The 15,762-nt window shown below is 36.2% G+C and overlaps 1 protein-coding gene across 1 annotated transcript in view; it reads left to right on the forward strand.

Annotated features, from left to right (window-relative positions):
- Positions 1-15,762, forward strand: part of LOC126756774 (AF4/FMR2 family member lilli) — a 153,668-nt gene that overhangs the window by 13,972 nt on the left and 123,934 nt on the right. Inside the window, 1 exon segment of the mRNA XM_050470141.1 lies at positions 8,898-9,769. Within this exon segment, the coding sequence (XP_050326098.1) occupies positions 9,695-9,769 (75 nt within the window). The 5' untranslated portion in view covers positions 8,898-9,694.

Consider the following 15,762-nt stretch of genomic DNA (forward strand, 5'->3'; position numbering starts at 1 on the left):
TTCGACTGCTGCTTTGAATAATTTTCTGCATCGAGCGTCTAATTTCCGGTGGAAGTGTGTTAATATGAATACCCTGCAGTAATGTATCAGATACAATATTAAAAATAAGAAAAATCTTTAACTTCGGTTGAAAACAAAAATACCCTTCACAAATGCAAAGGATTTCATACAAGAGATTTTGGTAGGTCATTTTGTTTGGCAGCTACATATACATACATATGTATAAGCTATTGTGGTCCTATCCGTAAAATTTCTTCGGAGATTACACTCTTAACTTGAAAAATATAACGCACGAAATTTTGTGAAGATATCTTGTTAAATAAAAAAGTTCTCTATACAAGCCATGAATTCGATCGTTCAGTTTGTATGGCAGCTATAGTGATCCGATCTGCACAATTTCATCGGAGATTATATCGTTGCCTTCAAAAATCATCTACACCGAATTTATTGAAGCTATATTGCTAAATAAAAATGGTTTTCATACAAGGATTTGATTTAGAGCGTTCAGTTTGTATAGCAACTATAGTGACTAAGCATATCACCATTGCTCCATTCTGGGTATTACAAACTTCGTAGCAAACTTTTACCGGTACAAGTTATAAAATATAAATCCACTTCAAATTGGAAAATTTGTTCCTCCTTTTTTGCTTTTCTTTGCCATTTTTTCCTTTCCATTTTTAATCGCAACCATTTAGAGTTTGTAAATATGTATGTGTGCGGCGTGCTTCTGTGTTTGATGTTTTAATTTCAGGATTTTGCCCCAAGGATTAAGCCACGCGCACTTGATGTTCTCTTTTAAAATAATCATTTAATAACTTTCTGGGTCACGCTTTTGCTGGCTATGCTTGCTGCGCTGTCATATCAACCGCGTTGCCAATTTGAGCTCATTTCCCGTAAGTTTCCTGCTTATTCAGCAGTTTTCATAATTTCGCAAATATTTTTCCTGACTTTAGCGTTGTGCAATTATTTTTGTGCCAAGAGATTTAAGTATAATATTTAAGCGCTTTTTAAGCGTCTTAAAGAATGTGTCAAGAATTTTTAAGCCTTTCATTTTGTTTGGTTTGGCTGGCAACAGACGTGCAATTAAAATGGCTTTTCCAAAATTAGAACTCATCTCTATGCCAAATGCAATATTTATGCTCTCATTTTGCCATCTTGCCACAGAGTATAATAGTTTTGTTCACCTAACGGTTGTTTGTATCTCGTATATCTAATCGAAATGGATATTGGGATATATGTATACATGCGTATGTATGTACATATAAACGAATAATCAGGATGACGATGAGACGAGTTGAAATCCGGATGACTGTCTGTCATTCTGTCCGAGATGGTATGTGCGGGCTTTTTACGAGCCAGTGTCAAAAATTGTTCAAACCTCTAGGTATCGAGTATGTTGACCCGACCCCTGTACTTATAGGGGTCAATACTTCCGTTCGCCCCCATATATGTACATAATATATAGCATAAAATTTTCGGTTACAACCGGACTTAGCTCTTCCTTACTTTTTTATATACATATACATATGTATATTTATTACTATTAAAACTTAATCACATATTTCCTCATAATTCAAACAAATCGAAGCTTGCAGTAAAGAAATAGCTCATTCCAAAGTCGTAGCGAATAAGAAATGGAGCTTATCTTTAAATTTCCTTTAATGCTTGCTAGCACGACAATTTACAAACACAAATATGTAGAATACACAAGTGTTTCTATAATTATATTTCTTTTTGTAAGCAATTTGTATTCGTATTTATGCGCTGATAAGCACACAGCAAAAGAAAATGGATGTACTTAGTGGAAAAAAGTAGCGAAAATGCACAACGCCTGTTTCGACTAAACAAGCTCTAGCCTAGTAAGCAATCGAAAACCGCAACACAAGCTTAATCAATTTTAAGAAAAGCAGATTTGCAGAAAAAAGTGAACAACAATTTTGAAATGAGTAATATTTGATAAAAAAAAAGTTATTCTGTTTGTGGTTACCAATTGCACTTGCATAAACATTTATCAAACAATATAAATTTAAACATGTACTATACTATATATGTACATATACATATTTGCTCCACAATTTCCATGTTATCTCCAAATTTAATTTTTTTGTTTTATTTATTATTGTTTCCTCATATGAGCAACATTTTTACACAATTTATTCCCTAAAATCCCAACTAAATCAAAATTGTTACGTCTCCACAGCTTGTGTCATTGTGACCCTCTCAATTTCCATTTCCGCACGATCCACACTCAGTGGAAAGCGTTAAACAGCAGACCACTCGTACACTACTTGCCACAAACACTCTTGTATTTCCGTTTCGTGCAACAATTTCCTTCAACTGCGCGCAGCTGCATGCTGGTTAACGCTTCACACTTTCTTCACACACATCACCAGCCCACAAGCCACACAAAGTAAGCATGCAGCAGCCTCAGCCGCGCGGGGAAAATATTGCTAGACTAGGTACATTTATATGTGTGTAAGTAAATATATATGTAGATTTAAGTAGGCAGCGTTGTCTTCTTTTCATTTGTTTCGCCTTCAACACGCAATTTACACACTAAACTTTTATGGGTTGGAGCGGTGCCTTCGTTGAGCGGGGTGCCTCAAAGTTGCCGCGCGCTCCAACACACACATACTCAACAGATGATTTATTATGTGTGAAGTTGGCGATGATTGAATTTTATTCCGCTTTTTGCTTTACTTTACTTCACTTTGACTTGTTTTGCTACGTTTGTGTTTGTTGTTGGCGGCAATGTGCTGCCTTCCATCGCTTACGTTCTGCCCGCATTTTACTTTGACGTTTAGATATCAAGCTTTTTTCGTGGCGGCCGCACGATGCTTCTATGTTCGTGAATACATATACATATATGCATGTATGTATATGTATGCATATAATTGATGTATATGTTTTTCTGCACTATTTCGCTGCTGTTTTTGTTGTTCTTTAAATATTATAATTATATTTTTATATTTAAACACAAATGTAAATACACAAACATATGCATGTCTTCCCCTATTGTTCTTTACAATTTCTTGTAATTTTTTTTATTATACGTATGTGTATATTTTATCATTTATGTATATTTTTCCGCCCCTTCAATGTTTTTCTACTGCCATCGCCTGTCGCCCCTCGCTTGCTCAGCTACCACAAAGTTTATCTCAAGAGGTCATTTACATTCAGTCATTGTCTTTGCATCAATTTTCCACTTCTTTGCATGCTTTCTTTTGTTGCTTTTCTTTCTAAATATATTCTATCCGGCTATTATCAACACTCATTCGCTCAAGACAATGATTTTCTGTGCAATTTTCTGCAGTCACCAATTTACTTTTTTCTTCTTAACTTGTATTCTCTGAGTTGCCCTGTATTTTTTGTTTTCATTTGTTGGTATTTCTTATGTGTCAGTTCACCTGCGAATTGTGCATTTCTTACACACTTGCATGTTAAAGTGCATTTACTTTTAAACAAATGCAAATGTTATACATGTGTATATACGTATTTACATATATAAATATGTACATATATGCCTATATTTGCTGCTGATGTGTAAAATATTTACTTTGTGCCATTAGACCGCATAAGGGCCTGTCCGTTGAACTTTAATTGATCTCGACAAGTACTTCGCTGTGTCTCCTCAATTTGTTATACTTTGATTTCTCCCCAAATGCCTTCTTGACAGCTGCTGTCAATTTGATCAAATTACACAATTACAGTTTGTATGTTTTGAATAAACTTTTGTGTATGTAGGTGAAAAATCTTAATTGCTCGTAGTCTCAATTTTACCTAAAAAGGGCTAACATTTTTTGTATAAGTGTATGGCGTGACAATCAACACGTAAAGCTAAATTTTTTAATCACTATGCAGTTGGTCTATAAGTTTTTATGGTCATATGTTGTAAACTTGTGCATGGTTACTTGTATATATTTTTCTTGCTTTTTTACATATGCAATATTTACATATATACTTATATGCAGGTATTACAGATATATTTACACTTTGCTTTATCTATTTCTTTTGCATCTTAACGACCTTCCACATGCTCGTGTTATTGACCACTCACTCACTGGGCATTAATTTCAAAAGCTTTTTCATTCCCACATATTCGTGTGTCTTTTCGTGTTACATTTTCTTTTGTAATATCAAAACAACACAACACTTTTGGTCTTCTCGTTTGTTGCATTTGCATGACTTTTATGTCTATGTTTCCAATTAATTTTTCGTTGCGACTTATGATCATTGAAGATTTGAAATTTCACGCCATTGACGTGTTTGCGCAAAGTGAAATTAATATTTTTGCTTTCGCTTGATATAGTATATACTACATACATATGTATGTAGCTTTCAAAGTATACCTTGATTTCTATAATCTTATATTTTTATATAATATGTTCTGTAAAAGTCTTCGTAAATGAGAGTAGCTAAATTTGATTTGTGAATTAAACTTTTTGTCTATGAAAAAAAAAAAAATGGCGTTAAATTTGACAATGTTAACAGCTGACTTTTGATCGGAACAGTGTTGCATTAAAAAAATAATTGCAATTAAATCAAAATACAAAAAGGAATAGAAAGTTTCTTAAAATCAAGTTTTTAATAGAATAATAAGGCAATTTGGTCCCACCACTATTTTGAAAAAAAAAAAAAATTCCAGTTTTGTTGCTTGTTGTAAATTAATCTAGCTTTTGAACGCATTTTGCTACATGACTGTTAAAACACACTAAATTCGTTTATGCTTGCATAATAATCCAAAATACAAAAATTACCTCAACCGAACATAGTTTTCCATCGCCGCAACCAAAAATTCAATTGCCGCCTACAAACATGGTTGTGGATGCATGCATCAATACTGACAAGCATTTAATTGAAATGCAATTGCAGTGCATATCCCCTGAGCCCAATTTCCAGGCGCTCTGCTAGCATAAGCTCCCAATTTGTGTTGCACGATTGTAATATGGCCAGCAAAAAGGCCCTCTGAGACGCAACAATGCAGTTATGACCCATTCCCTGCCGCACCGCAGCGCACAGTTGCACATATTCATAAATTCATTCTTCATTTGACTGCCCAGTTGGGAATATGTCCCACCATGCACTTCTCTGCCCGGCATACATATTCGTACTCGCTGCCCATATGCGTTCGTCAAAGCGCATTTACAGTCGTCTACATTATTACTTATGCATTTTCTGTATATTGACAAGGCTCGTAATGTAAAATCTTAAATACTACGACTTGTCACAGTCACATTTTAATATAACTTCATGTAGGTGTGGTGACAAGGTGGTCGCCTAGAAAAGGGGCCAACACGTTCACGCTTTGGCCTTCTAAGCACACCAGTCGACTAGACGGCGAAATGACTTGGTCAAACTCTCTTCCGCTAACTGCTTTTGTACACAGCGAGTTGCGTCTTTTTTACGCGCCTCAATTGTCTGGTTGCATATGTACATACATACATACAAATATCTGTTTGCATAGGCATGCACTTGCTAAGTTAAGCTATTATATTATTATTATTTATGTGGTAATTATTAACTTATTCTATTGTCATATTTTCTACTGTTCTTTGCTGTCTTCAAATGGCCGTACAGTACGTGCAAAGTTAGTAACCATACTATTTAGCTGTAATTACTTCTGATAAAATAAATTTCATTTATAGAAATAAATTTTTTTAGCATATGGTAAAAACATTGTAGAAAACCGGAATACAAAATTAATATTCATAAATATTATTTACATAAATAAATTTTTTTCCTTCACGATTATAAATTTCATTTACAAAAATCATTAAATTTAAGAAATTAAAAATTTAAACCTAAAATTCAATCGCTAATAAATAATCGCTTTTTCAACTGTTTTCTACGATTAACAAAATAAAAAATGGCACCCTGTAAACTGCGGAATCCCTTTTTATTTGTTCAGAAAGCTGATTGCATCCCACACATAATTAAAATTCATTTAAATTCAGCGGATTAAAATGTATTTCTACAAATTTGTTTGCCTCACATACTACACATACAACCATAAACCGTGTGTGTAAATATAAAACTGCATACAGACAAATAAATGCAGCGAATGCAGCGAAGAATTACAACAACCCGCGTATGTTTGCTTATGTAGGTCACAATGAAACCGTGAAAGTGCATTGATTATTTGCTCGATTGCCTGGCTGGCTTGTTGGCTGACTGCAGAGCGTTTGCCGTTTGTTTTTGACGGCGCAGTTGCCTTGCCGCCCATCGCTTGCGCTTCTATCAGCGGGCATTCCAGCCGCTACTTCTGTGATAAAAGCTTAATAATTCACGTAAACAGTTGCTTTTGTTGTTATCATGCCACATATTGTTTTTATAGTTACTTTTTTTGTTTTTTTTTTCGCTTGTACCACAAATGCTGCATAAAGAGCCACTTGAAAGGCCAAAGCCGAAATCGGACACGCACTTTGCCATTAAGCATAATTAAGCATATTTTACGACCGGTCATTATATTTACTAAATGGACTTTAACAAACACAAACAAGCGCACATACATGTGTGTGTGTTTAGGTGTGGAAGCTTAATTACTTTTCCATATATGAAATTTCGTTGCTTGCTCGCACGTTGTGTGCGGCAGTGCATTGCACTTTGGCGCATTGTTTGTTTTTGTTCTTGCTAAATTATAGTTTATTTTCTAACGTCGAAGTAATGATTAATTTGTGGTTAATAATATTGGTATAAAATAATAAATTACTGTTTACTTTTATAGAAAATTTATTGGCAAAGTGCGAGGCAATATTTTTAAACTTTCGAAGTAGAGGGTGAAAAAATAGAAAATTCTATATATACATATGTACAACAGTGTTCGAAATAATAGCAGTGGTTTGTGAATAATAGCAGTGGCTTAAAGAGCAACTGCAGTGGTCAGTCGAAAATGGCGCAAATGGCGAAAATTGTTTTATTTGGTTCCCGAGGACGCCGACAGTATGTACGAAGGCCAGTAAACGCTTCATTTGATCCTAAATATGTTTCACGGACGGTAAAGCATGGAGGTGTCAAAATCTTGCTTGTCTTACTATGGTACAGGTCCGTTATTTTGGATTAAAGAAAACATGGATGCCAAATTGTACGTTGAAATAATGGAGTCCACTGTGCTACCACACGCTGAATGGAAAATGCCGTTGAAATGGGTCTATCAACAAGATAACGACCCCAAACATACCAGCAGGTTGGCAAAAAATTGGTTTGCTCTAAATAGAGTTGAGGTTATGGGTTGGCCGGCTCAGTCACCGGACCTTAATCCAATTGAGAATCGTTGGGCAGAGGTCAAAGAAGCTGTAGGGAAAGAGAACCCGTCAAATACGAAGCAATTATGGAGTGCTGTGAAGAAGGCGTGGAAGGCCATTCCTCTCGAGAAATGCAAGCGTTTGGTGGACTCCATGCCTAGGAGATGCGCAGCTGTGTTATCCAACAACGGTCATTCGACAAAATACTAATTGTTTAAACTTTATTTTATATTATTATAATGAATTAATTGATTTTTGATGTAAAATCCTCAATACTGCTCTTATTAATCACAGCTGAAATTTTCATTTACAAACTTTTTTATCTTAATCTTTGAAGAAATCATATTTCTTTTAAGCTTGAATATGAGCGAACTAAATACAATAATAATAACCAATAATAAAAATCAATTACACGAGTTTTTTGCTTCATTTGAATTTTTGGTTATGCCACTGCTATTATTTCGAACACAGTTGTATATATATTTTTATAAATATAAGCACTTTTTAGGTTCCCTTTTGACCTTATTGACTCTTTTTGAAATTTATTTTTTCTGTGGCCCAAAAAGATTCCTTTGTGTTTTCGAGTCGTGTTTTCTCACTCCTTTTTATTTTTTATTTTTCTAAATAAATGAGATAACAGACAAATTAGGAACGCAGCTTGGTTGCTCGGCTACCATAATGAAGGAACCCATATTATTTGAATTGTATTTAAGTGAAGATGATATCGAAACATTTTAAAAATAATTATATTGCCATCTGAACAAATTTGAATCGAACAAGAAATTACATTTTCACAAATACAAATCCTTATAATCGCCTTTAAAATATGCTCCTGGTCCAATAATATGCCAACGCTCCAATTTTCCATACATTCGTCATCTAATATGCATTAGACTGGGAGGACAGGACCTTCAGAGTCTTCAGCAAAAATATTTTTTTCCGTTTTCGGCTCATTTTTGGTGCGCCTTTCGCTAGATTGTTGGACAGTTTCGTCATATTCATAATTAAAAGCCTCGTCACTAGTAATACTGCGTTTGATAAATAAGAGATGTTGTGATCCTCTGCTATCTCACTGTTGTTAACATGACAATTTTTAAGCACCGTTTCTTTCGGTTTTTCGGTGTTATCGTCTGCTGCAGACTATTTCTCTCCAACATACTAAGACATAATTCTCATAACCCGAAACTTAAAAAACTCTAAAAAAAAAAAATTCGAGATAATTTATTTACAACCTTTTTATTTTAATTTCTAATTCATACAAAAAAGTATTTGCCACTGCTAGTTGTACATTTTTTTTTGCAAATTTCAATCGCATACATAAATGATCTGGCGCCATCTAAGCAAACAATCTAAGCTGGCGAATCGCGCTCGCTGTGCGTGAATAAATTTCTCACCACTAAACCTTTGAACGAGCGAAGAATTTCTTTTTCAACATAAAGAAACCGTTTCCCACCACCTTCAGCACTCCCTCATTTCGATCAGATCGCAATCTGTTCTAGATCACAAGGCATACGTACATATGTACGTGCGCATGTTCCGTATGAATAATTCCTAATTTACTCCGCAGACTCCTCACAACCGCTTCATAACCTCACTGCCGTCGCCTGCAAGACAATGATTAATTTTCGTATTTGCTCTCTCTTCTTGTCTTTACAGAATTAATGATCAATTTCATTTTACGATAACAATAGCGCAAACAACAACAACAACAACAGCAGCAAACGCATGAAAATAAACACGCGAACAACCAGCAGAATAGCAACGAAACCAAAACGATTCCATCAAGTGATCTGAACGAAAATGTCGAACAAACAACAAAAACGTAAAGAACAACAAAAATCAAAATAATAAAAAAAGTGTAAAAAAAAATTAAAAACATTTGCGTCGAAGAAATTGTGAAGAAAGCATTAGTGAAGAAGAAGCAAAACAAAAAAAAATTAATCTAACCTAAAAATAATTAAAAAGCTGAAGCAACAGCATAAAAAATACGAACAAAATAAATAAAGTCAGTCAATCAAAGAAAAATATAAAAATGTCGAAATGTCAAAATAATTCCAATAATTCGGCGCAGCTTTTAATGCGCTGCATTTTCAGAGCAGATATAAGCGGTTGAGCCACCACCCTCCACCGCCGAAGGCGTTCGATGTTTGTCGTCGTCGTTTGATGTGTGTTGATATAATATTTGTCGAGAAAAAAAATCTGCGAATGACGAAATTAAGCGACGCCGCAAATAAATAAAGGAAACGCCTAACACCAGTAATAATAATAATAATAATAATAACGAAGTGCTAGCAATTAGAGGCAATTAACGTAATTGTCGAAAATTGTCAAAACATTCTCGAAAGCCGCAAGAAATAGTAATAAATATCCGAAAAGTGTTGCCTCAGTGTTCCTACTTTGAGGTTAAGTGATTTCTTTTTTTTTCAAAAGGCAAATATAGTGTATTTATCACAATGGATTTGAGCTTAGAACGCGACAGCAGCTCTGCGCTGGGCAGTCTCTTCCAGCAGATTATCAACGACTTGAAGGTGAGTCGACATTTTTTATTCTAAATTAATGTGCTTTATTTCTATAAAAAATTTCATCGATCTTAGGCATTTTAAACACATTTTTATACTCTCATGGACCCTAAAGAAATTGATTAATAATGAAATTGAATTATTTATAATATGGACATAAAAAAATCTCAAATTCGGCTGCACCGAACTATAATATACTTATAGTTTGTATGACACGATAGCCGGTTCTACGCACCGGAATTGACCCGGATTTTATCCGGGCGAGGCTTGTTTTTTCGGCGATCTAACCCGGTTAAAACAAAAAAAAAAACGAAATCCTTCATAGATTAATTTCTTTAAGCATAAAAAGCTACAAACAGTTGTATATCTTGATATTGATTATTCATAGTTCTGTCTGTTCCAAGCTAAGAGACACCTAAAAAGGGCTCAGGTTATTTTCACTTCTACAAACAACTAATGTGTGGGGAGATCATTGATATAATAATCCAAGTTGACGTTAAATTCGATGTCCGATAGGTTTTGGTCATATCCTCAGTTCGGCAATCGGCTGGCCGGCCCTAAACTATGTTGCACCAATATGGTCGCCTGGACGCAGTGAAACACAAATGAGGAAGCTGCATAAATGTCAGAACACTGCATAAGGGGATGCCTCTTTATGTCTCCTATCGAACATCTGCACAGTCAAGGAGCATAATGATTGAACTTTACTCCAAGTAGTTACCCCTGCAGTTAGGAGCATCAAGAGGTCCTTTCTCAACCACGTCGACGACATAAGACAATACGCTAACCAGAATTCGTACGCAACTAACTTCAGACATGCACCGATCGCCATTCACAGTGGAGCCATAAACATCCACTCCTTCTCAGTGAATTTTGAACTTTGTGTCAAACCACCATCCATTGCATACGACGAGCTCGAGTTGCCGAGAGAATCGAGATGGACCCTTCCGCAGCTTCATTCTGGATATTGTAGCAGGTTAGCCTCCTACTTATCCAGAATCGACAACGACATAACAAATATATGTCCATCATGCAACGAATCCCCACGAGACACCATCTCTTTGCAAGCTCAGCTAATCCTACACATCTGACACCCCTACCCCTATGGTCCGACTCCATCCAAACAGGATCTACCGTTGAATGATATCGATGACAACTTATCTCAATCTTACCACCCTATATGCGATTTTGCTCTCAACCTTACCTCCCTAACGGGGACTAGATGACTATTACAACAACAACAAACGACGTAGAAACTACTTGAGATTTAACAGCGTGATGCATTGCTTTGTAGTGATCTCACAGTTGCAGTTATTATCCGGAGTGAGTAACCTCTTTAAGCAAATCGTGCCTTTTTGTTACCTTCTCCTCCATGGTTGCCATTTTTGAGGAACCTTGGCGTTGCTCATCAAAAACTGACATGCGATCATATTGAAATTCGTTGAGCAAATTTTTGAGAGTCGCCATCAAAGTAGAAAAGTATCAATGTACAGTATTAAAGCGGTCTTCGATTCGTCTTCCAACACTAAGAATCGATTCATCGACCGATTTTCCTTTTTCTTTTTGCATTTTTCTGAATCGTCCTCCTTCAAATACGGTTAAAACCGAAAACTTCGCTTTCGATTCTGCTGAAATTTTTACATTAGCCGTCCACGGGCATGTGCTATCCGATGGAAAATTTGCTCCTGCGATAGTAGCGTTAACAGCTAGGGAGACAACGCCATTCACGGTCCGGTCTCGTATTTATGTATAAAATGTGCTAAAGTAAGTTTTAGCAAATGTTGTCCTTTGTTGTGATTTGTATTTGGTTTCTTGAAGATGCTCTGAATATTTGTGACCAGATTTCCATCCACCGTTTTACAACTTACAAAAGGGTAACGTCCTTTAACCGTGAAATGCACAAGCTTCTCGACTGCTGCTTTCTTTATGCCTTACAAATTCTGCTTCTATATGTCCTCTTTATTTGTACAAAGGCCGAAGTCAAGTTTGTGTATACATATACATATGTTCATATTCATAAAAATATCAAATAACCAAACAAGTGAACGACCACGCACGGTAGGGTACCTCAGCTCCTTTGTTTGCCTCGTCATATTCGCTGTGCGTTAATTTTGTTTATTCTAAGACCTCACAAAGTGCAATCAAAAATTTATAATTCAGTGCACAGCCCGTGGCAACAGCTGAGGTCTATAATAAAAAAAAACTCAAAATCAGAAAGTGAAATGAAAGAATAAAAGGAATTGCGGCAGCAAGGTCAAAACAGTCGCTCCTGCTCTCTGTCTCACTGCCGCTCGGCGTGCATTCAAGTGTCCAACGCACGGCTGCCACTCGAATCGGTACAGATGTTTTCGAACATATGATACGATAAATGCCAGAAAAAAATGAAAACAAAAAATATTCTAATAAGAGCTGTTGCACACAAGAAAGTTATATGAAATTGGTAAACAAAACATTTGACGTTTCATTTTTGTGTGATTATGTGTGTGTACATTGGTTTTTGTGTGTCATTTTCAATATTTCTCACGCATGCATTGTGAATGCCGCAAGCGTTTTTGGTTTCTGCCTTGTTTAATTTTTCTTTTTTGCTTGTCTTCTTTTTTCAAATTATTTTGGCTGGGAATCAAAGGGTACACACACACTCAATATAACAAGCCCGCAGTTAGATTCTGATTTATAAAATTGCTTTCTGCTCATTTGTATAGAAATATTAAGTATTAATAATAGCAAAAACACCAAAAAAAAATTAGGAAACGCTAATAGCGGCATATAATTAATTATTGGTTGTGTGGCCATGTGGTTTTCAGCTGCTCGGAAATTGAATTGTTATTAAATTTCGTCGTGACCTTGAAATACAACTGCAAGGAAATTAATTTATTTGGTGAAGCACACTTAAATTGGCTGCCTTGGTATACCGAAATTACTGCGATTATTGAAAATCATTAATTAATTGAAGTCTCTCAAATTCTTTCTGCCAATAGATGGCACTATATTCAGCAGCTTTAGTTTCTGGCATTAGAAAAATGTCTCGAAGTTAGTTTGTGATTGTTTGAAAGACGGCAATTACTATTCGAACGCAAAGTAACTCTTGCCAACAGATGCTCCTTCGAACTGAGTAAGGAACTGAGAAGTAAAGTATTCTCGCGACGAACAAAGACCAAATTTTACAAGTCACTCATCATCCCCGTCCAACTACATTGTGCATTTTACTTCAAAAATATTCTATTGCATGTATTTTTGTATTAAAGACGCCCAACGACTGATCAAATAATCTCAAGAAAAAGCTATGAAATAATCCACAAAATTTACAGTTAAACACTCATTCCAGAACCAACAACTTTATGGTGATGAAACATAATTGTAACTAGAAAATTACAAAATTTTGTCGGGGAAACTGGAAATTCTATACTACAAATATATGTATGTATGTATATGAACACGGTATATTAAGTTTTCTACGAAGTAAATGATCAGCATGACGAGCTAAGCCGATTTAAATATGTCCGTCTGCATGTTCATCCGGTCGTCTGCTGGTATACTATATGGAAGTTAGTCCCCCAAGTATTGATATATAGATTTAAATATTTACATACATCCTTTTCTCCTCATGAAGCTGCATGCTTGTCGAAACCGCCTATATCCGAAGACTATAGCAGATAGCTGCCATACAAATTGACCTAACAGAATCAAGGTCTTGTATGGAAAACCTATATATTCACGAAATTTGACGTGCATTCTCATCATCAGTCATTTTCAACGCACACTTACAATCTCCGAAGAAATTGTTCAGATCGGACCTCTATAGCATGTGTGTGTGTTTTCCTTGATCGCTAGTGTGTTCAAAAATCCGATGTCTTAGTTTAAAGTAAAGCCATTCACGGACCCTCACAATCAGACACTCTCATGTTACTTACGATTTTTAACAATAATAGAACTTGAGTTAGATCTAATAGTCTACCATATTAAACTTTTGAGATCGCTTAGGCTACGATTGTTCTGCTTTTATTTAAAAACTGCCTCATTAAAAAAAACTACGGATTCTAACAGATTCTGCAAGTGTCAGACAAAACCGTAGTCTTGTTCAAGTCTAAAAATGATCATAAATCTTATTTGTGCGTAATGATGCCTTCTTTGATATTCCTTACAACATACGATAATATTAGGTTGGCAAAAAAGTCTTGCGGTATTTTCGCTAGTTGGCGCTGAAAGCGCGTAGTTCTAGTTTTATTCGTCGCATCGGGTCATGCTATACCTTCTTGGAAAGCTCATTTTATGCGCTAACATGTGTTTGATTGATTGTCGTTTCTTTTAAGTCGTTCGCGAGTTATAGCGTCGCAAACATGGAGCAAAATAAAGAGAAAATACGGCATATTTTACAGTACTACTACGGTAAAGGCAAAAATGCATCTCAAGCCGCCAATAAAATTTGTGGAGTTTATGGACCCGATAAAGTTTCCATTTCCACCGCACAACAATGGTTTCAACGTTTTCGTTCTGGTGTAGAGGTGGTCGAAGATGCGCCACGCTCCGGAAGGCCTGTCGTCGAAAATTGCGATAAAATCGCTGAATTGGTCGAAAGAGATCGGCATAGTAGCAGCCGTAGCATCGGTCAAGAGCTGGGCATGAGTCATCAAAAACTCATTTCAATTTCAATAAAAAAAAAATCAATAAAAGTACCGCAAGACTTTTTTGACAACCCATTATCTACAGTCCAGAGGCTTCCTTAGAAGTTCACTGCTTCTTTGTTATGGTGAATCGTTACCATTGAATTGTCACAAAACTTTGTCTGGACCCAGCGTTGAGCATCCGCCAAGTACTTTCGTCACAAAGTTGTTGGTGTAGTTGAGTAAGAATACTTTTCAGATCAAAATATCCGAAGCAATATACACTCCTAAAAGCAGTCCCCTAATATTGTCGGTACCTAATTTACAATATTCTATGTTTGAACGATAACTTTTACACTATTGTTCAGGGCCAAAGTACATATGGATTCGACTTCTAGTACAAGTTTTCAAAAAATTATATTACATAGGCCTACCAACAAAAAACGTGTGGGCTGAGCAAGATTGGAGAGCAAGTTTTTTGTCAAGAGCTCTACATTACTTTTAGCTTAGTCAAGGGTTATTTGACCTCATTAGCGATATAATCTAGTTACTTCCATATCATGTAAAAGAGGTGCTCCACAAGAAAGAAGGAGTAGGCAGGGAGAGGTATTGGCAACAACTCCAAGGCATGCGTCATGCCAAGTTGCTAATGGGTGCTTTCAACCTCAGCAGGTTTAAATATATAATCAGCCTCCCTAACTCAGGCTACTTCTCGCATTCTACACCAGCCACTGAAAGCTCAAGAAGCACTTACATAACGCAGGTCTTCAGGAAGCCTGAAAGTCCAGAACACCAGGACGATTCATTAGCACCTAGCAGAATATTGGAACTTATCAATATGCTGAGGCACAATTGACCTTAGGTCGCGGTATAATCCTCATTTATTTATCCTATCTTATCTTACTTCTATATCAGCATATCAGACTGGTTTGTGTTCATGGTCATAACGCAATCGCTGGAAACTGTAAAGCTTATGAACACGCAACAAAGGGCATCCTTACTCCAATCTAATCACACTAGGACCTTATCTGAGCTCAGAAAGCGCAGGTTAGCAACCAGCACCTGTGCGATAATGTCTATCTTTCCTTTTGAATGGCCTCTACGTCTGCATAACGCTTTCTTTCATGGGCAAATGCATTTTTCCGAAAAGGAAGAAGTCGCACGGTGCCATATCAGGTGAATACGGGGAGTGGTTCGATGAGACGGCGCATTATCGTGCAACAAACGCCAACTTTCATCTTCGCGATATTCGGGCCGAACACATCGAATACGGCGCACCAAACGCTTCAAAACTCCAAGGTAGAATACCGCATTAACGTTTTGGCCGGGTGGAACAAATTCTTTGTGAACAATACCCTTGCAATCATAAAAACAAATCAGCATTGTCTTCACTTTTGACTT

This window comes from Bactrocera neohumeralis, chromosome 4 (assembly GCF_024586455.1).
Source record: "Bactrocera neohumeralis isolate Rockhampton chromosome 4, APGP_CSIRO_Bneo_wtdbg2-racon-allhic-juicebox.fasta_v2, whole genome shotgun sequence".
NCBI classification, from domain to species: domain Eukaryota; kingdom Metazoa; phylum Arthropoda; class Insecta; order Diptera; family Tephritidae; genus Bactrocera; species Bactrocera neohumeralis.